This window comes from Oryctolagus cuniculus, chromosome 9 (genome assembly GCF_964237555.1).
Source record: "Oryctolagus cuniculus chromosome 9, mOryCun1.1, whole genome shotgun sequence".
In the NCBI taxonomy this organism is placed as follows: Eukaryota; Metazoa; Chordata; class Mammalia; order Lagomorpha; family Leporidae; genus Oryctolagus; species Oryctolagus cuniculus.
This window is the reverse complement of record NC_091440.1, coordinates 4,237,834-4,260,289: the sequence shown is the minus strand read 5'-3', so window position 1 is coordinate 4,260,289 and position 22,456 is coordinate 4,237,834. Positions and strand designations below refer to the sequence as shown.

Below are 22,456 nucleotides of genomic sequence, written 5' to 3'. Positions count from 1 at the left end.
AAGCAGGCCCATCCTGTCTGTGGATGTGCTTTAACTGACTCATCAGCCGTGAATCTCAGAGGGAAATAAAAAACTGCGCGTGCTTCCCTAAAAACGCATTCGCCCCGACATCTGATCCAAAAGGCACTAGCATTTCTTATCACACTGGTAAGATCCCAAGAATGATCCCCACTGGGTTTCCATGCCTTCCTGAAGGACTGCAAACACACCACTCTCCAGCTAAGTAGACGCCAATGCTAGCGCACTTAGCTTATCTGACCTTCACATTAATTATTTTTATTGCCCAGCAGGACGTGTAAGGCTCCCTCTCCCTTCCTTATGCAGTCACGTGGCCCCCAAGTAGACCCGAGCGGAGCCAGTTCTCTCCTAGCACTGAAGAATAAGTGCTAAAGCCCTTGCATGTGCTACAGGCTCCGTCCCCACCGGGTGCCCGTCTAGACTCCAAGTGTTTCGGGAGAATTAAGGGACCTTAAATCTCCTTGAGCAGGAGTGTTTGAGATGGTATTAAAATTCTTGCAAAAACTGAAAGTGAAATGAGGAAGGCAGATTGAGCAATCCATGGAAAGGCGAACGCCAGTGCTGCGGCTGCACGGTTGGTGGTGGCAGAGATGCAGAGGGGCCGTGAGAAGAGAATCGAGGAGAACTCTCCTGAGGGGCAGAGCCGGGTCCTGCGATGTAGTCAGTGCAGGGCACACACAGATAACAGGAAATGATCCAGCATCCCCCGTGGCCACTGTCTCTGCAGGCCCCAACCTTCCAAGTTCAAGTACCGAAATGGATGACTCCACGGAAAGGGAGCAGTCCCGCCTTCCCTCTCGCCTCAAGCAGGGAGAAGAAATGAAACTGGAGGAGTGTGTTCCCCTCCTCCCGCAGCAGGAAAGCCCCTCTGTCTGCCTCTCCAGAGATGGCAAGCTGCTGGCCGTGGCCTTGCTGCTGGCCCTGCTGTCCTGCAGCCTCTCGGTGGTGTCTCTCTACCGGGTGGCCGCCCTGCAGGCGGATCTGCTGAGCCTCCGGGCAGCAGTGCAGGGCCACCAGGCGGAGCAGCTGCCTGAGCTCCCTGGGTCAGGAGCAGCAGCCCCCAAGGCCACCCTGGGGGAAGCTCCAGCTGTCACCGCGGGACTGAAAGTGAGTTCACCAGGACAAGCTGCCGCCCAGGCACAGGCTGCCTCTCCCGCTCTGCGCGCTGTGTGCTGCGTGTCCAGTAACCTGGGGTTTTTCTCTTTCCTAGGGCATCTTTGCACCAGCAGCTCCAGGAGAGAGCAACTCCAGTTGGAGCAGCAGGAAGAAGCGTGCCGTTGAGGGTGTGGAAGAGACAGGTATGTCTGGGGCACAGAAGCATTTAGGAATGAGGGGATGGTGTCCACAGGTGACACACACAGCGCCTGGCGTGGGGGAACCAGTGGTGAACATGGCCTCAGGGAATCCACGAGTACAGCCTGTGGCATCGCTCTCTAAGGCAGTCAGACTTCAAGCACAGCTTGAATTCCACACACACACACACACACACACACACACGTCGGCACTGCACGCTCTCTCCCGCATCGAGCAGCGTGTTGGCGCGAGTGTTTATCTGAGCATCGGCCAATATCTATCTGTGCTGCGCAGGAAATACAGAGGGGACAACAGGGATGCATGTCTTCCTCAAATGCACAACCCATCCCTGCAAGGAACAAGAACAGAGAGATGGGGAAAGAACCTAGGTCACCATGGAGTTGGACGTTGTCCATCTGCGTCCTGGACAGTGAACGGGTGCACTCATGTCATGAAAGCAGGAAAAGATCAGGATGGGGCCCCTGTAGGAGTGCGCTTCATTTTTGTGTCTTTGCTAAAAAGAGTATTTTACACACTCATACACACACACATGTGATTTTCCAGTTTTCTTAGTGCACGCTTTTCCAGGAGATCCACACATTTACAATCTTCTTGTCATAGTTCTTTAGTGACTTCTGCCTTTCTTGATGTTCTGTTCCTTCCACAGAATTCTACAGTTAGCCAGGGCCATCAAAATAGTCAGTTCTGTTTCCCAATTTCCAATTCATTTGGAAGGTGAAAAGAGGGTGTTTGCGTTGCACAGACTGATCTTACCCCTAAAAGATCCTCTGTGTGATTTCTTTTTATATTCAAAGAACATTTTCTGGGCATGTGGAACAGGACAGGCAGACATGGTCCAGAACAGGAATTTTACACTGTTTTCTGGAGACTCTGCGGTGACTCTGTGAGGTCCACAGAACACACGTCCTTAGTTATCTGTAGTTTTACTTCTGCAGAGACGTGTGTGTCATAGTGAGAGATAGACCAGGTGCACTTCCTTTACACAGATGTGCACCAGGTGCTCTGCAAACTTCTTTTTTCACTGTATGTCTGATCCAGAAAAATAAATTATTCTTTATTTGGTGAAACCATCACTTTTTGTACCTGGTTACCTTATTTTTGTGTTTAGAAACAGATAGGTTTAAACATTTTAAAATTAACATACACATTTTTATTATAATACATGAATTATTTTTGCATTTTGCATTTCTCTGTGTTTTATACATAATTGACAATGATACAACGTATATACTAGATTTACTTTGTACTTACACAGGTAAGCATGTTTCATATTTCTAAGTAATTCTCATAGAGATTTATTCAGTTGTTATCACACAATTTTTAACATGCATTTTTTGCTGTAATGGCACATGCAAATTTTGTGCATGTATTTTTGTTTCTGAGGAATTATATATTCAGTTTAAATCCCATAAGATGAAATTTCTGAGTTAAAAGAGTGAGCACCTTTATCATTCTTGCTTGCTTATTGCCATAGTGTTCTTAAAATCAATTGTAAGTAGATACAGTCAAAAGTGTAGTATACCAGTTCTCCACATTCTTATTAACATTTTATCTGTTAAATTTTATTTTGGTTCATTTGACAGTTGTAAAACAGTTTCTAAAATTTATTTTAGGGTATTGCATATTACTAATAAGAATGAAATTCTTCTTATTTCAATGAATTCTAACTTTATTTCCTGCTCATTTTGTTTATTTAATTTTAAAGATTTATTCATGTATTTGAAAGGCAGAGTGACAGAGAGAGAGAGATTAGAGAGAATGAGAGAGAGAGAGAGAGATCTTGCATTCTCTGGTTCATTCCCCAAATGGCCACAACAGCCAGGGCTGGACAAGGCTGAAGCCAGGATCCTGGAACTCTATCTGGGTCTCCCGTGTGGGTGGTAGGGAGCTGCATGGGAAGTGGAGGAAACAGGACTTGAACCATGCTCCCATATGGGATGCCATCATCATAGGTGCTGGCCTAACCTTCTGCATCACAAGGCTGGCCCCTAATTTTTATTTATAACTTCTCCCAACTGTGTATCCTAATTTTTAAAGTGATTTTGAGTAAAGTCTTTCTAATTAGACATACTGATTTTTTTTTACTATTTTTTAAAGATTTATTTATTTATTTGAAAGTCAGTTACACAGAGAGAGGAGAGGCAGAGAAAGAGAGAGGTCTTCTGTCCAATGGTTTGCACATACTGATTTTTTATCAAAGTTTTAAAATTTTTATGTTTCCATTTATTTGAATGATAATGACACACACACCCAGAGACAGAGAGAAAGAGACAGAGACAGAGACAGAGCAGACAGAGAGAGAGAGAGAGACAGAGACAGAGAGACACAGGAGACAGAGAGAAAGAGAGACAGAGAGAGAGACAGAGACAGAGAGACAAAGACAGAGACAGAGAGAAAGAGAGAGAGACAGAGAGAGAGAGAGAGACTGAGACAGAAGCAGAGACACAAAGGGAACTTCTATTTCGTGTGTCACTCCCCAAATGCTGACAACTTGGGCTGTGCCAGGCTGAACCAGGAGTCCATAATTTGGTCTGGGTCTCCCCTGTGGCGGCAGGATTGCAGGTGCTGGAGGCATCTCCTGCTAACTCCCAGGGTTTTAGCTGGGAGCTACAGTTGGGAACGGAGCTGGATCTTGATCCCAGACACTGATACAGGCGCGATGTTCCGAGGGGCGTCTTATCTGCAGCACCAAATGCCTGGCCGTTTATCAAAATTTCTGTGCAATATTTCCACAGGGTTTTTACTTGTGCAGAGACTCTGCCTCTGTATATATTAATTATTTTCAACGTTTTTTGGGGTTTTCTCCAATACATCAGAACTAAACCTATATATGTTTGTGATTTCTTAAGTGGTCTACTCTATATTCTACTGCTTTGACTCGAAGCTTCGTGTTTTGTTTGATTTTAATTCATAAATCCTTCTTGTGTTTACTTTCATGAATCATTTCGTACTGTCCTTAACTTCCTCCTTTCTCATCTATTTTTCCCCTCTAAACTGCTATCTCAATCAAATATATTAAACGATTCTTGTTAACGCCTCTGAGTTAGAAAACTTGCTGCATTGTATCAAGTTCCTCAGATATGACTGGATCTATCTGAAGAACTTTATTTCATTGACTTGTTCTATTTCTCTTCTTCAAGTAAATTATGTTAAGCAGCTCTGTATTTCAATATCTAATAAGGTCACATGCCGTCTGTCTTCTTTAATCGTATCTGCCAGTATCCCCCTGCTTCTAAATAGTAGTTCTAAAAAGGAACCTTGATTTTTATTATTCTAAATGAAATATAGACTTATTTTAGCAAATTTAAGAAAAAAATAAAGTAAGAAATAAGCCCTGAGTCACACTTTCCTCAAATATTCTCAATTAAAATTTTTAAATTTGCTTAAATGTGCATATTGTACATGTTTATGTTTTTATCACATCCAAAAATCTGATATTGATGAAAATTTTTAAGTAAATAATATTGGTTTGTAGAAAATTTAGGAAACAGCAAAATATTCTAAGTGCATAAAAACGTACTGATTTGCTTGACCCAGAAATAATCACTATTGCTATTATCATCGCTTACCTTAACCTTTCACAAACCTTGACTATAGAATGCATAAATATTATATATTCGTTACATGTGTTGCATAGTGTTCATAGTCAACATTCACAGCTTGCATGTTGTTCTAGATACTATCCCTTGGTAGAGAGGAATTTTTTTTATTTATTTTTTTTGAGCACTACCCCAAAATTCGTGCTCATGTACCTAAGAGTCCTTTGAACTCCAGTGATTTTTTTTTTATTTAGTAGGGTCATTTATGGAATTAGAAAATTCTATGTGGCTTAAATCTGAGCAGCTTATTTGATTTTTGTGTCCATTCCGGCTGTTGGGCTGACTTTTAGTAACTCAAAGTCTTACGTTGCCCTAATGACTACGAAGTGCCCACCTGCGTTCTTCCTGCCAGTGTGTTTCAGAAGCACTAGTTTCCTTCTGTAATTCTGCAGAAGCAGTAGCTGAAGGGATGGGCCTTACCATCACCGCAAGCCCCGTGTCACCCCCTCCCAGCTCTCCCAAGGGCGAGCGCTGACCTTACTTAATTTCACAGTTTAGTGCTTGGCTTCAGTTTTGTTTTTTCTTAATTATTAAATGTTTCAACTAAAGCCTTATTACGCTGAATGTGTTTCGTAAGGTCATTTTTGAATATCGTATAATAAACAGAAATGTGGGGAAATCCAAGATCAAAAAATTGCCAAGTAAGTTGTATCAGCCAAAAATTCACTTTTAAGCCTGCAAGTGTATTTGGAGATATTCCCAACAGAAGAAAAATGATTAAAGCAATATTACTTTTCAAATATTACAGAGTAAAATATATCCAAACTGAATCATATTGATCTCCATTTTGAACAGAAGTTTTATTCATTTTAAGAACCTAAAAATAAGCATTAGGGTATATCAAAAAATTGAATTATTTCAGATGGGTTATTACTGAATTAAACTGTTGATAAAATCAATTTTTCCCAATGTTATTCAGCAGGGAATTTAAAAGCTATTGGAAATCCATGTGTTTTAGGTTATACAAAGACAAAAATTTGTATTGATAACATTTACTATAATATTCTTCATTGTGATGTTAAATTAGTGATGAGAAAATGAATAATTTAAAAAATATAAAGAACAATGGGAAAGATTGCTCATATTTTATATTCCAAATAATTATTATTAAGATTTTTCCCAATCTACTTCACATTCTTTTCCTCCATTTAAAAAAATAAGTATGGATTGTTTGAGTTGCAGAAAGTTTGCATAGAAAGTTCAGGGCCTATATTAACTCCTCACCCGCTTTTTCTAATGCTAACATCTTAGTTTACCCCAGTGTCTTATACAACCAAGATGCCAACACTGGGACTGAACTATTCACCAAACTCCAGACTTCATTTGAATTTTACCAGGTTTCCCACAACTGACCTTTCCATGTTTCAAGAGCTATCCAGGAGGCCGGCACCGCAGCTCAATAGGCTAATCCTCCACCTGCGGCGCCGGCACACCGGGTTCTAGTCCCGGTCGGGGCACCGGATTCTGTCCCGGTTGCCCCTCTTCCAGGCCAGCTCTCTGCTGTGGCCCGGGAGTGCAGTGGAGGATGGCCCAAGTGCTTGGGCCCTGCACCCCATGGGAGACCAGGAGAAGCACCTGGCTCCTGGCTTCGGATCAGCGCAGTGCGCCGGCCGCGGTGACCATTGGAGGGTGAACCAATGGCAAAGGAAGACCTTTCTCTCTGTCTCTCTCACTGTTCACTCTGCCTGTCAAAAAAATTAAAAATAAATAAATAAAAAGAGCTATCCAGGACACCACATTTCATTTTCGTAAACTAGAATTTTGAATATAGTACATATAAATTAACACCGAATATTGTGACTTCAGTAATTCTCTGGCTAAAATCTTCAATACGCTCTTCAAGTCTTCTTTTTCGAAATCTACAGTCTAACCCTTGGCAAGGAAAGCAGAGCTCTAGCACGTCCAGCCTTCACTCCGTGAACAGTTCTGGCTTACCTGACTTACAGGGCTGTTCCCTGAGTGCGGGAAGGCACGGAGCAGAGGATGTGGCCACCCACCCAGTGGAGGAGCCGGGCTCGCTTGAGCAGCTTACCCAGCAAGGGCACACTCCTGGGACACAGCCAGCTGGCTGATGTGCGGATCGGTGACCTGTCTTCACTCAGCATTATTTTTCTCTTCCTCTGCTTCAATAGTGATTCTATTTTTCAGTGTTGCAAGAGCTGGCTTCTTGTCAATTTCAAAAAAAAAAAAAAAAGTATTTCAAAAAAGAAAAAAAAATAGTGACCCGATAACCAAATCCTTGAACCCTTTTCTCGTTAAGCTTGAAATTTTGGGAAACAGAAAAGAAGCAGGAAGCAAGGCAACCAATTCAATAAAGATGAACTTTGTGTCTCTTTCAGATTCTTACATGAGAGTGAGGAAGAGACACACGGAAAATAAGCAATGCACACAGTAGATGAGTACTTACAATTCTAGAACATGATCAATATATTGAAACATCCAGCAAACATGGTTAGGGTCATGAGTCTCCGAAGTGTGAAAGGTGAGGCTGTGTTTCTGTTTTAAACAGGGAGTCCAAACAGGCAAAACTCTTTATACTTTAAACTTTTTTTTTTTTGCAGAAATCAGCAGGTGTTTTTTAAGCTAAATTCAAAATGTTGAAGGATATGTGTCTTTATTAGTAATTCCATGTAAATGCACAGTATTTGTTTTAATGTTTAATTGTTGCATTTGTAAGTGAACTTTAGAGAACCACACTGGGCAGTGGCAGCTTTGTCGTGGTATTTTTTTTTATGATTTATTTTGTATTTATTTGAAAGGCAGAGTTACAGAGAGAGGAGGGGAGACAAAGAGAGATCAGTCATCCATTGGTTCACTCTCCAAAAAGCCACAATGAACTGGGCTGGGCCAGGTCAAAGCCAGGAGCCCAGAGCTTCTTCTGGGTCTCCCTCTTGAGTACAGGGGCCCAAACACTTGAGTCATCTTCTACTACTTTTCCAGGTGCATTATTAGGGAGCTGGATAGGAAGTGGAGCAGCGGGACACAAACAAGGGCCCATATGGGATGCTGGGGTGAATGAGGGGGGGCTTAACCCGAGCTGGCCCCTGCTGTGGTATTTTCTTAAAGGACATTCCCATTTCCAAAGAGTTAGAGAAGCTGACCGAGCTGTGAATGTTCACTGTAGCTCTGCCTTTGTCTCTTCTATCTGCTGTTCTGGGACCTGCTCTGGCAATTAGAGAGTAAGACATTCTAGGGAAATAGCATATAACCCCCTTTTTTTTAATTCGAGTATTATAGTTACATGCATGAAGACTGAGAACTTATTCTTAAAGTTTTGTGTTAGAAAATGTTTTCTATATGACTGAGAGCTCAAAGCTTTGGTCTTAGTCCATAAATTATGCAAATAATTTTGTTTTATGGAAACCCTTTCCCCAAAACATTAAAGCATTAATTTGATTTGATTTAATGTGTATTCAAAATTTGTATATAAGAGTTCAGTGTCTAAGAACTGTTTGGAAAAGTCCAATGCTACTTTTATGCCTATTTTCTTTCCCAAGTTGTCCCACAGATCCTTTTTTAAAGCAGGTTGTAGGGCTGGCACCGCGGCTCACTAGGCTAATCCTCCATCTTGCGGCGCCGGCACACCAGTTTCTAGTCCCGGTCGGGGCGCCGGATTCTGTCCTGGTTGCCCCTCTTCCAGGCCAGCTCTCTGCTGTGGCCCAGGAGTGCAGTGGAGGATGGCCCAAGTCCTTGGGTCCTGCACCCTCATGGGAGACCAGGATAAGCACCTGGCTCCTGGCTTCGGATCAGCACGGTGCACCTGCCGCAGCGCGCCGGCTGCAGTGGCCATTGGAGGGTGAACCAATGGTAAAGGAAGACTTTTCTCTCTGTCTCTCTCTCTCACTGTCCATTCTGCCTGTCAAAAATAAAAAAATAAAAATAAATAAATAAATAAATAAAATAAAGCAGGTTGTAAATCAGGCCCTATGACAATTTGTAAATGATGACCCTTAGTATCAAGCGACACACAGCCTAGGAAAGATCACTGTTAACAGAAAAAATTACTAGGCACAGTAACTTGCATTTCAGTACATGTACATGGCAGTGTCGTGGGGTGAAATACTCAGCTGGAAAAAATGAGGAAAGCACTGGTAAATGGTCTGAGGCTGAGTGGAGTTCACCAGATGGAGAGGGAAAGTCTTTGCCAGAGGGAGCAGTACACACACAGTTACGCAAGCACTGAAGACGACCTCTGTTCTGAAGTGTAAGTGCAGCTGGGAGCAAGTGTGTGACATGCTGAGTCTGTAAGGTTGGCTGGGGCCAGGGCGTGGTGGACTTGGGTTTTGTTTGCCAGGCAGATACTTAAGGGATTATAAACTGTAGAATGAGATGATCAAATCTGGTTTTGGGAAGATAATTCTGAAGGAAGTACAAGCGATAGGGTAGGAATTGTGAAGAAGAGGGGAGACACACTTAGAAGGCTAATGCTAGGGTCAAGAAGGGGAGAGTGGAGTTCTGAACCTGGGCTGTCCACTCCTCATTTCTCTCTCTCTCTCTCTCTCTCTCTCAGAGCCTCTCCCAACATTCCCTGGACTATCAACTTTGTCTGAAATGTTCCTACCTCCCCCTCCCTCTGATTCCATTTGATAAAATTTTGTTCTTAATTGATTCTTAATAATTGTACATATTTCTTGGGTTTAGTATAATGTCTTGATACATGTATGCTTTGTGTAGGAGTAAAATCAAGGCATTTAGCATAGTCATCACGTCATATACCCACCACTTCTTTGTAATAAAACAATCAAATTTCTCTCCTGTAGACATTTTGAGATACATATTAAGTTACTGTTAACTAAAGCCATACTACTGTGCTATAGGACACTAGAACTTATTCTTGACATTGGACTGCACCTGTGACCAGCTGGCCAGCCTCCCCAACCCGTGCTCTCCTTCCTTCCACACTCCCAGCCTCTGGTAACAACTCTTCCACTCTTGACTTCTATGAACTCATCTCCAGATTCCACGAATGACTGAGACCAGTCTGGCCTGCCTTTCTCTTCCTGACTTCGTTCTCTAACGTAGTGTCCTCCAAGAGCCTACACATTACTTCAAGTGATGGGATTTCATCCGTTTTTGTGGCTGGCTGGTATTCCAGCACATATATACATATCACATTTTCTTTACCCATCCATCTGTTGTTGGATACTTGGGATACTTTGTATCATGTCCACTGTGAATAATGCTACATGAACATGTTTCTCATACATACGCATTTCACTTACTTTGGATATACTTCTTGCAGTGGTATTGCTGGATCATATGGTACTTCTATTTTAAATTTTTTGGAGGAGTATCCATTCTGTTTTCTATAAAGGCTATAGCACTTTATATTCCCACAAACATTGCAGAAGAGTTGCCCTTTCTCTTATCCTTACCAGCATTTGTTATTTATGTTCCTTTTTGATAATAACCTTTCTAATTGAAGTGAAGTGATATATTATTGTGAGTTCTTTTTTTAAAGATTTATTTATTTACTTTGAATGACTTAGAGAAAGAGGGACATACACACACACACACACACACACACACAGATCTTCAATCTGCTGGTTCACTCCCCAGTTGGGCACAATGGCCAGAGCAGGGCCAGGCCAAAGTCAGGATCCAGGAGCTTTTTCTGGGTCTCCCACATGGGTGGTAGGGTCCCAAACACATGGCTTATCTCCTGCTGCTTTTCCCAAGCATCAACAGAGAGTTGGACAGGAAGTGGAACAGCCAGGACATGAACAGGCACCCATATGGCATTGCAAGTGATGGCTTTGCCGGCTTCACCAAATGCTGGCTCTTTGTGGTTTTGATTTGCGTTTTTCTGATTACTAGTGATGTAGAGCATTTTTTCTTTTTTTCAACTTTTATTTAATAAACATAAATTTCCAAAGTACAACTTTTGGATTATAGCGGTTTTCCCCCCACAACCACCTCCTACCCACAACCATCCCATCTCCCACACCCTCTCTCATCCCATTCTTCATCAAGATTCATGTTCAATTATCTTTATATACAGAAGATCAATTTAGTATATACTAACTAAAGATTTCAACAGTTTGTACCCACACAGAAACACAAAGTGTAAAGTACTGTTTGAGTACTAGTTATAGCATTAATTCACATAGTACAACACATTAAGGGCAGAGATCCTACATGGGGAGCAGGTGCACAGTGACTCCCGTTGTTGATTTAACAATTGACACTCTTGTTTATGACGTCAGTAATCACCCAAGGCTCTTGTCATGAGCTGCCAAGGCCATGGAAGCCTCTTGAGTTCCCAACTCCGATCTTATTTAGACAAGGTCATAGTCAAAGTGGAAGTTCTCTCCTCCCTTCAGAGAAAGGTACCTCCTTCTTTGATGGCCCATTCTTTCTGCTGGGGTCTCACTCACAGAGATCTTTCATTTAGGTCATTTTTTTTTTGTCACAGTGTCTTGGCTTTCCAGAGCATTTTTTCTGTACATATTGTCATTTATATGTTTTCTGATTTTAGTTCAGTTGTCATCTTTCAGGGAAGTCTTCCTGAATGAATCAAATATCGGCCCTAAGAACCATACCTCTATTACAGTTGCCACTTGGATGTTGCTGTCCATTCGGCTTGTGTGATAGTGAGTAGTGCCTATTCCTTCCACTGAATTTTTTTTTTTTTTGACAGGCAGGGTGGACAGTGAGAGAGAGAGAGAGATAGGTCTTCCTTTGCCGTTGGTTCACCCTCCAATGGCCGCCATGGCCGGCGCGCTGCGGCCGGCACACCGCGCTGAGCAGATGGCAGGAGCCAGGTGCCTCTCCTGGTCTCCCATGGGGTGCAGGGCCCAAGCACTTGAGCCATCCTCCACTGCACTCCCTGGCCACAGCAGAGAGCTGTCCTGGAAGAGGGGCAACCGGGACAGAATCCGGCGCCCCGACTGGGACTAGAACCCGGTGTGCCGGCGCCGTAAGGCGGAGGATTAGCCTAGTGAGCCGTGGCGCCAGCCCCTTCCACTGAATTTTAAACTCAGTAGGGCTAGGGCTGATTTTGTTTGTTAACCTTAATCCAATATCTGACATAAATGTAATACTCAGTGAATTTGTTGAGTGAGATGAATGACAGGTGGGATTTAGACTAAACAGAAGTTAAGAATTCAGACTATTTGATCTTGATTGTTAGCTGAATTTCAAGAGACAGGAGAAAGGAATCAAGCATGTTTATAAAGTTGCTAGCTTAGGCAACACAGAGGATAGTTATGAATATGCCAACAGAAAAAAATGGAGAAGGAAAAGGAGATGGGCATTGAAGAGAAAAATGCAGAATTAGATTTGAGTTTGCCATGGTATGAAGTCCAGACAGAAACGTCCAAGGGGAAGTTTAAGATGTAATAGCCGATGACGCAATTTATTAGTAACTTTTAACCAATACTTAAGTATGTTTCTATTTTTGGCTTTCGTGTATTGGGAGATATTAAAACACCATCTTTCTTTAGTCTGCTCTCCGTGAGGGCAAATCATTAGCAGAGTAGTAATTCATAATCTCAGATCAGATCTTTGTTAGGTGGGAAAGAGAGGCTTAAAAATCTGCGTTGGAGTTGCTCTTAGATGTCAAATTTTCTGAAAGAAAGAGGTGCTTGGGACAGCCCAGTGACTGTCTGGGACAAGGACAAATGAGGAACTGCCCTGGCTTCACGAAGTGCGACTCAGACACTGCTGTTGGCTGTCAATTTGACAGCTGGTATTCTTTTCTGAAATAAGTCTTGCTTTCTAAAGCACATTTTCTTCTAAAGTTTCAATTTCTGAAACTATCACAGAGTAGACCATTGTCTTTTTTTTTTTTTTTTTTTTTTTTGACAGGCAGAGTGGACAGTGAGAGAGAGAGAGAGACAGAGAGAAAGGTCTTCCTTTGCCGTTGGTTCATCCTCCAATGGCTGCCGCGGCTGGCGCACCACGCTGATCCGATGGCAGGAGCCAGGTGCTTCTCCTGGTCTCCCATGGGGTGCAGGGCCCAAGCACTTGGGCCATCCTCCACTGCACTCCCTGGCCATAGCAGAGAGCTGGCCTGGAAGACGAGCAACCGGGACAGAATCCGGCGCCCCAACCGGGACTAGAACCTGGTGTGCTGGTGCCGCAAGGCGGAGGATTAGCCTAGTGAGCCACGGCGCCGGCCCACCATTGTCTTTCAGAATGTTGCCTGTGGCCAAGTTTTAGTTGGGCTACAGAATTAAAATTCCCACACCCTCCTATCAGATGGGTAGTGTGTTGAGTGACTTCCTAGGTAAGCCTCTTTCTGACCAACCACAGTATCTGAGACCCTGTCTTGGCAGACCTAGTTTGCTGTAACAAAGGACCATGGACCGGGTGCCAATAGCAAGGGGCCTGCAGACCCAGCGTCCGGCAAGCACCTGCGTCCTGCTTCCAGATGGCGCCTTCTTGCTGCAAGCTTGAGTGGGCTCTTTCACAAGGGCACTAATCCCATTCACCAGAACTTCACCCTCGTATCCTCGTCAGCTCCCCAAGCCCCGTATTCTACAACTATCACACTCGTGGTGCAGCTTCAGTGTAAGCCTCTGGGGGATACACCCCAACCACAGTGGTCTCCTGCAGGAACAGTCAGAGAAAGGGTGACTTGACACAGGAAACTGTGTATTCCAGTGTTTCTTCAGCCTCTGGTAGGTTTAGTTGGGCTACATGCTAACACAGAGTTTGACTTGATACCGTGAACAATGAAAATGCTGCCACCACTACCACTAATAGCCAAGATTTAATTATTTTTCATAATTATATGCTGGGTATAAGGCTAAGTATTTCACATGTGCTGTTTCAGTTCACCTTTACAATAGACATACACCCAGAACTGCAAAGGACAGGTGGAACGTTTGGAAGTTTAACGTTAACATCGTCCTCCCCCTCTTTGGTGTGGAGCTGGGGACACTCTGGTTAACCCTTGTTTCTCCTACTGAACCTGTGATCATCCTTGTGAATCAATTACTTAAGAACAGTTTGTTGAACGGGGACGGTGCTGTGACGCCACAGTGGGTTAACGCCCTGGCCTGAAGTGCCGCCATCCCATATGGACACCTGTTTGAGTCCCAGCTGCTCCACTTCCGATCCAGCTCTCTGCTATGGCCTGGGAAAGCAGTAGAAGATGGTCCAAGTCCTTGGGCCCCTGCACCCACGTGGGAGACCCAGAAGAAGCTCCTGGCTCCTGGCTTCAGATTGGCACAGCTCCAGCCATTGCAGCCAATTGGGGAATGAACCAGCAGATGGAAGACCTCTCTCTCTCTCTCTCTCACTCTCTCTCTGCCTTTCCTTTTCTCTCTGTGTAACTCTGACTTTCAAGTAAATAAATAAATCTTTAAAAAAAAGTTTGCTGGAAAATTAGGAGCATTTTAAAAGGGGTCTAAGAAAGTGACTCTCCTTCTGTGTGCTTTGGGCTTAGCTGCCTTGCTCTTGCTTCCTGCAAGTTTCTAGTGGACAGAGGCCTCCAGCGTAACCGCAGAGCTGCCTTCGTTACCACAGGATTCACGGCAGTGTAGACCACATGCTCTCTACTTCTGTCAAAGTGATCAGGTCAACACCAAATCCACCTGCAGCAGTGCAGTTGTAAAGACGTTGAAGTTTTTTTTTTTTTTTTTTTTTTTTTTTTTTTTTTTTTTTTTTTTTTTTTTTATTTTTTGACAGGCAGAGTGGACAGTGAGAGAGAGAGACAGAGAGAAAGGTCTTCCTTTTGCCGTTGGTTCACCCTCCAATGGCCGCCGTGGCCGGCGCGCTGCGGCCGGCGCACCGCACCGATCCGATGGCAGGAGCCAGGAGCCAGGTGCTTTTCCTGGTCTCCCATGGGGTGCAGGGCCCAAGCACCTGGGCCATCCTCCACTGCACTCCCGGGCCACAGCAGAGGGCTGGCCTGGAAGAGGGGCAACCGGGACAGAATCCGGCGCCCCGACCGGGACTAGAACCCGGTGTGCCGGCGCCGCTAGGCGGAGGATTAGCCTAGTGAGCCGCGGCGCCGGCCAAGACGTTGAAGTTTAATGTAATATTTCTACGTTTCAAAACCAAGGAAAATTTCTTAATATACTTTCTTATATGATCAAATTTTTAAATAGTGTGAATATGAACAACATCAAAATATTATATTTGCTGTTCCAAGTTGTAAATATTAGAAACTTTACTGTTTTAATCTCTGCTGCTATATCAAGTTCTAAAATTGAGAAGCAAGTTTTAAAGAATTACTTCAATATTGAATAAAAAGCTTGCTAAGAAATAAGTAATCTAGATTAATAACTTTTTTTAAAAACGTGGTTTTTCTTTTTTTTTTAAGATTCATTTATTTATTTGAAACACAGAGTTACAGAGATGCAGAGGCAGAGAGATAGGTCTTCCATCTGCTGGTTCACTTCACAGATGGCCACAATGGCTGGAGCTGCACCAATCTGAAGCCAGGAAGCGGCAGCTTCTTCCAGGTCTCCCATCCAGTTGCAAGGGCCCCAGGACTTGGGCCGTCCTCCACTGCTTTCGCAGATCATAGCAGAGAGCTGGGTCGGAAGTGGAGCTTCTGGGAGTCCCGGCACCCGTATGGGATGCCAGCACCGCAGGTGGCAGCTCTACTGGCTAGGCCACAGCGCCGGCCTCTAGATTAATATCTTCTTAAACTAAAACATGGAAGTTTAGAGATATGCCTTGTGTTTTTCACAGATGTTTGTGGGTTTATTTCTTTCCTTGGAAATCCTCTGGCAAGTTTCACGTATAACAAGTGGTGTGAGATTGACGTTTCCAAGATGCTTTTTACTTATTGTGTAGCCTCGAGAAATCTCCCATCTTATTTTTAAAAGCTATCTCTTTTTGGTCCGAGATACTTTACCAAAAGGCTTGATTTTGGATTCTAAATGAAACAGATGTGGCTTCAATTCTGGCCAAGTCACTCTCTATCTCTGAGGCCCTGAAGAAGCTACTGATCCCTGGATTTGGAGCCTTAGTATTTTTTAAATTTAAAAAGATTTATTAGAGTCAAAGACCTGCAGGGGGGAGAAGCCTCCCTTCTCAAGAGCTAATCCTTAGGATTCCTGGAAGGACAAAGGACAAAAGGTGCTAAATATGTTGTCTGTATTCACATCTGTCCAACTAGCCTTAGCAATTATTTTGATTTCCCCCATGTTAGCATGAGTATGGCGTGTAGCAGTTAATGATTATATAATGCTAGTGCTTTTTAAAATTAAATATTGTTTTACCATGATCTGATGTTCCATTGTTTCATGTATTTGGTGTACTTGAAAAAGAAATGAGTAAATTTGCTTTCTGTACAGCCTTAATATTTCAAAGCAGATTGGGCTAAACTGTATAGATGATATACTTATTGTGTAAAGTTTTGCTATACAATTTCAAATTCATGCTAAAATCAGTGGGCAAATTTCATAAATTAACTTTTTAAAATGATATCATAAAAGTGATGTGAAGAGCATAATGATTTGGTGTTTCTGGAAGAATGGGTTTCCACCTTTTCCTCAATATCTTGGTTCTTTTGCAATTTCTGTTCAAGAAACTAAAATGATATGTTTTTGCTTTTCAGTCATTCAAGACTGCTTACAGCTGATTGCAGACAGTGACACACCGATTATACGAAAAGGTAAAAGAATACTTCGGATATAGTACAGCCCCAATATTGTAGGCTTCAGATCTAAAGATTCTGTTTGAACTACATCTTAAACCAACCATCCACCTCAAGCCTTAAAATCAGCAGTAGCATGATAGATTTATATTTATTCTATGTGACTGTAAAATAAATATGAAGCCTAATAATAATCTTATAGACAGAATATCATTATATATTATTAATAATTAACATATTATTTATTATATATTATTAACAGTAATATTAAAATAGTATTAGATATATTATATATAACACCTTACAGGCATAATATTTAGAAATTTTAAATAATTAGAAAACAATAAAATAAAACTACACTGAATCAAATTTAATTTTTTATTTAGAAATCATTTAGCTTCTAGAATGACTTGAGATCATTCTCACAAATGTTTATTCTTCCATTATATTCAATTGTAGAAATCATAATGGCATGAAGTTCAAACTGAAAATATAAATTGTTTTATGATATATATCTAGTGTCACATTATTACTTGACAATTTACTATTTTATCTTAGAAACAAAATGATATAACTGTTGTGGTTATGTGAAGTTTTGGCTAACTTTAACCCAGTAAGTCACAAATTCTCAATTCTATGAATGTTTTAATGAAATTGACACAGTTGCATTATGATAGGTTGGAAACCATAACCTAGAGTTTATATATCCTTTATCATCACCAAGAATAAAACTACAGATTGTTCTATAAGTAGGACACTGGGACAAACTAGTGTCAAGATAAATAAGTGGGCCAGCACCGCGGCTCACTAGGCTAATCCTCCGCCTTGCGGCGCCGGTACACTGGGTTCTAGTCCCGGTCGGGGCGCCGGATTCTGTCCCGGTTGCCCCTCTTCCAGGCCAGCTCTCTGCTGTGGCCAGGGAGTGCAGTGGAGGATGGCCCAAGTCCTTGGGCCTTGCACCCCATGGGAGACCAGGATAAGCACCTGGCTCCTGCCATCAGATCAGCGCAACGCGCCGGCCGTGGCAGCCATTGGAGGGTGAACCAATGGAAGGAAGACCTTTCTCTCTGTCTCTCTCTCTCACTGTCCACTCTGCCTGTCAAAAAAAAAAAAAGATAAATAAGTGTTTTCTAGAATATGGTCTGAAAGTAGGTTCATGGTGAACAAGCCTTTATCATCACTTCCCAACATGTACCACCTAGAGCCTTCATCCAGACAAATGGTGCCTGAAATAGGGTTCTCATCATCAAGTTTGGAAATGCGGCATATATATATGATATATCATAAATATATATAAATATACACATACATATTATATATATATATTTGAGAGTCACAAGGCTCATTTGGAAACCCTCTGCCAAAAAAGTGCCTCTTTAACTTCGTTTAATTCAGTGTCTCACACAGTCATGTGATCCTGCCACTCTAACATGCGTCAACATCTTCTTGAGAAACTATTTTGGGAATCACTGCTGCCATACAGTTTCTGTCTATACAACACAACTAATGAGAAAAATGTACTGGCAAAGATGACTCATTGATTCACTCACATCCTCATTAATTCATTTATTTTTGCATTTGTGAAGAACATACAATATTCCAGGACTGTCTGGGTTCTGGAGGTGGTGTGCATGAAATATGTGTGGTTTTCTATGTTGATGAAGCCAACCTTTGATGAGGAGAAAATGGAAAAGGAAACACACAAGTGAAGAAGTAAAGTGAACGAGGAGAGGTTACAATTATCAGGAGAGTGAGGAATGAGGAGGACACAACCAGCAGAGGTAATAAGTGTGCCCTGGACTTTGTAATGACTCCCTGATGTACTATTTCACATAAGTCTTTTCATTGTGGGTTAATTACCCTATCTGCAACACAAGCACTTGACTATTTGAACATCTATTATTATTTATTGCTCAACATGTTCCAACTTTTAATACGCACCAAACTATTTCCTAAGAATTAAGATAAAGCCAGTAGAAGGCCCTAAGGAATAAAGATAAGATTGTAAATTATTACTTGGAAATGGTTTGATCACAAATTTGGCCTCAAAAATGCTGTATATTACCCGAAATGGTGCAGCTGTTATACCCCCACGTGAGTTGAGCAGTATGAGTTGTACAATGCGTCATGAACTTCCTGGGGTGCCAACTGCTTCCCTCTGATTCAAGAGTGCTGATGTGGAATGCTTGGGCAAACATAGCTTCTACTAAATAGTGCACCATCCTTGTAATTCATAGCATTTGAAAACAAGATTGTAATTAATTACTTTTCTAATTAATGTGCATTGCAGATATTTTATATCTGTACATAAAATAATTCCTATTTATTTTTAAAAGCTGCATGGTATTTTATTGTAAGAATAAGAATTGTAAGAATAATTTATTTAACCAGACCCAAACCAATATGCTTCTTAAAAAAAAGATTTATTTATTTGAAAGGCAGAATCACAGAGAGGGAGAGAGAGAGAGCCTTCCATCTACTGGTTCACTTGCCAAATGGCCACAATGGTTGGAGCTGGGTCAATCCGAAGCCAGGAGCCAGGAGCCTCTTCTGGTTCTCCTACAGGGATACAGAGGCCCAAGGACTTGAGCCGTCCTCTGCTGCTTTCCCAGGTATATTAGCAGAGAGCTGGATCAGAAGTGGAGCAGCCAAGATGAACCTCTGCCCAATGGGAAGCGATCACTCCAGGTGGTGGCTTTACCTGCTACACCCCAGCGCTGGCCCCCAGTAAGCTTCTTGATGACAATCTTTTAAATGACAGTGCTTCCAAGAATAACCACATACATTTATAATTGCTCATGTGTCAGTCTATACGTTGGATAGATTTTCAGTTTTGACAGTTATTGCCAAGTGGTTCTATAAGGAGTTATAAAATGCTATGCTACCACTGGCAATGACAACAAAAATCCCTAAAACTTATTATCTCTTTTCTTTTAACAAGAAATGCATGAGCCATTATTTTACATGTTTTAACCCATTTGTAGCTGTCTTTACATTCCTCAAATTTTTGTTTTTTGTTTGTATTTCTGTTTTTTTTTTTTTTTTTCCTGTGAGCTACCTGACCATATCCTTTCCATTCTCTATTGGATGTTTGGTCATTTGCCAACTGATTTTTGTGAGCTCTTTAAACAGATTAATTCTTTGTATTATGAATTGTATGCATTTACTACAGTGTTGTCATTTTCCTTTTTAATTTCCAAAGGGTTTCTTTGTAAATTCATTTTTTAAGAATTTGGATTTTGACTAATGATTTGACTAAGAGGTCCACTTTATCTTGTATTAAATTCCTGTGTTTGGATACATTTATCTATCTTCCAGGTTTAATAGATTTGTCTGCATATTCATATTTCCCTTCCCCACCTTCCCCAATGACTTTTGGTTGAAAGAGCTTTACACAAGCATTATTACCTGGCACTTCTAATTCCCTATTCATTTATCTTTCACTTTCAAGGTTTTCGTGTTCTTTACACTTTTCCCATAAAACTATTATCCACGGGGCAGCAATATTTCATGTTCCCACCAGCAATGTGTGACGGCTCTAGTTTTTCCACCAATGTATGTCACTGCCATTATTACCATCACTATTGAACTTCTTTTTTAAATTTTTAAGCTTTATTTATTTATTCAAAAGTCAGAGTTAGAGAGAGAAAGAGAGAGGTCTTCCATCCAATGGTTCACTCCCCAATTGGCTGCAATGGCCAGAGCTGTGCTGATCTGAAGCCAGAAGCCAGGAGCCTCCTCTGGGTCTCCCACGTGGGTGCAGGGGCCCACGGACTTGGGCCATCTTCTACTGCTTTCCCAGGCCACAGCGGAGAGCTGGATTGGAAATGGAGAAGCTGAAACTCAAACCAGTGCCCATATGGGATGCTGGCACCACAAGCGGCAGCTTTAACCACTATGCCACAGGCAGACCCCACTATTGACTTTCCATTTGGTGCAGAGTGGCATCTCATTGCAGTGGTGACTAGTGATGTTGAATATATTTTCATGTCTTTGTTGACTTTTTGTGTCTCCTTTGGAAAAAAAAAAAAAACTATTCAAATCCCTTACCCATTTTTAAAATCGGTTTGTTTATCTTTTTTGCTCTTGAGTTGTAAGTTTATATTTGATGAAAGTTAGACCCTTAAGAAATAGCTGACTTAAAAATATTTTCCTATGTCATATGCTGTCTTTCCACTGTCTTGACAATGTCCTTTGATGCACAAAGGTAATCATTTTGATGAAGCCAACATATCTATTTTTTTTTATTTCTTACACGTTTGGTGTCATTATCAAAAGAATCTGTTACCCCATGCAGCATTATGATTTACTCTTATGTTTTCTTCTAAGAGTCTTTTGATTTCATGTCTTACAGTAGGCCATTGACTTGTTTTTAGTACATTTCTGTACATAGTATGAATCAGGGCTCCAGCATCATCCTTTAGCATATGAATGTCTAGTTGCTCCAGTTTCACTCATTGATGAACAATTTTCTCCCCACTGAATGATCTTGGCACACTTGCCAAATAGCGACTGTTCATGGATGTATGCATTTATTTCTGAAATCTCAGTTTTATTCTGCTGGCTGATATGTCTGTCTTTATTCTAGACCACCATGCATTAAAAGTAATAAGGGTTTTTTGGGCATTCATTTTTTAAATTATGTAGAAAGCAAAAAATATATATACAATAACAACAGCTTTTATATTTCTCTAGAAAGGTGCCTTTATCAGTGGTCTTTTATTTCTTCATATGCCTTCCCGTTATTATCCAGTGTCCTTTCATTTTAAGCCATAGGATTTCCTTTACCATTTCTTAAATGTTAAGTCCATTACTGATGAACTCCATAGTTTATGTTTACTTATACCATATTAATTTTTCCTTCATATTTGAAGGACATTTTCCCCAGATATAGAATATTTTATTGGCATCCTTTTCATTCATTAAATTAAATAGTCATCTCATTGCCTCCCAGCATCCATGATTTCTGACAAGAAGTCAGTTGTTAATCTTAATGAGCACACCTTGTTCTTGAGGAGTTTCTACTCTCTTGCTGCGTTCCAAATTCTCTCCTTGTCATTGCCTTTTAATAGCTTGATGTATAATGAGTCTCAGTGTGGATCTCTTTGTGTTTACCCTAAATGACCTTTCAAAATGTGTAGATTTATCGTTTTCTTTTAGGTTGGGAAGAGTTTGGTTATCATTTACCCAATTATTATGCAGTTTTCCCCTCCATTCTCTCATAAAAGTGTATTAATCTGCTCGATGGTATCCTAGCAGTTCCTTATGATTTATTCACTTTTCTTAATTCTTGTTCTTAACTTTATTCTTGTTCTGAACATTTTTAGAGTAGTTTTAGGTTCACAGGAAAATTAAGATGAAGCAACAGAGGTATCCAATATCCCTCTAACTAATATGCATGCATAACCTCTATGACCAAAATCCCCCATTGTAGTGCTACATTTGTTAAAAGTGATAGCCCATTTTCATACACAGTTCATGGTTTATGTCAGAATTCACTCTGTTGCAGATTCTACAGGATAGTAGCACTTATCCACTACTGTGTCATCCTATGGAGGGTTCTCACTGCCCTCACGTTCCTTTGTTCTGACTATTCATTCAGTCCCTCACCTTAACCTGTGACTATCATTGCTCTTTGTTTTTAAAGATCTATTTTGTATTTAATTGAAAGACAGAGCTACAGAGAGAGTTATAGATATAGATATAGAGAAAGAGAAAGAGAGAGAGAGAGAGAGAGAGAGAGAGAGAGAGGTCTTCCATCCAATGGTTCACTCCCCAATTGGCTGCAATGGCCAGAACTGCACTGATCTGAAGCCAGGAGCCAGGAGCTTCTTCTGGGTCTCCCACGTGGGTGCAGGGGCCCAAGGACTTGGACCATCTTCTACTGCTTTCCAAGGCCATAGCAGAGAGCTGGATCAGAAGAGGAGCAGCTTGGACTCCACCTGGCACCCATATGGGATGCTGTCAC

The 22,456-nt window shown here is 41.6% G+C and overlaps 1 protein-coding gene across 1 annotated transcript in view; it reads left to right on the top strand.

The window, feature by feature from the left end:
* Window positions 1-371: 371 nt before the first annotated feature.
* TNFSF13B (TNF superfamily member 13b) overlaps window positions 372-22,456 on the top strand; it is a 32,569-nt gene continuing 10,484 nt past the window's right edge. The window contains 3 exon segments of the mRNA NM_001099964.2: window positions 372-1,125; window positions 1,229-1,316; window positions 16,450-16,506. Of these exon segments, the coding sequence (NP_001093434.1) occupies window positions 775-1,125; window positions 1,229-1,316; window positions 16,450-16,506 (496 nt within the window). The 5' untranslated portion in view covers window positions 372-774.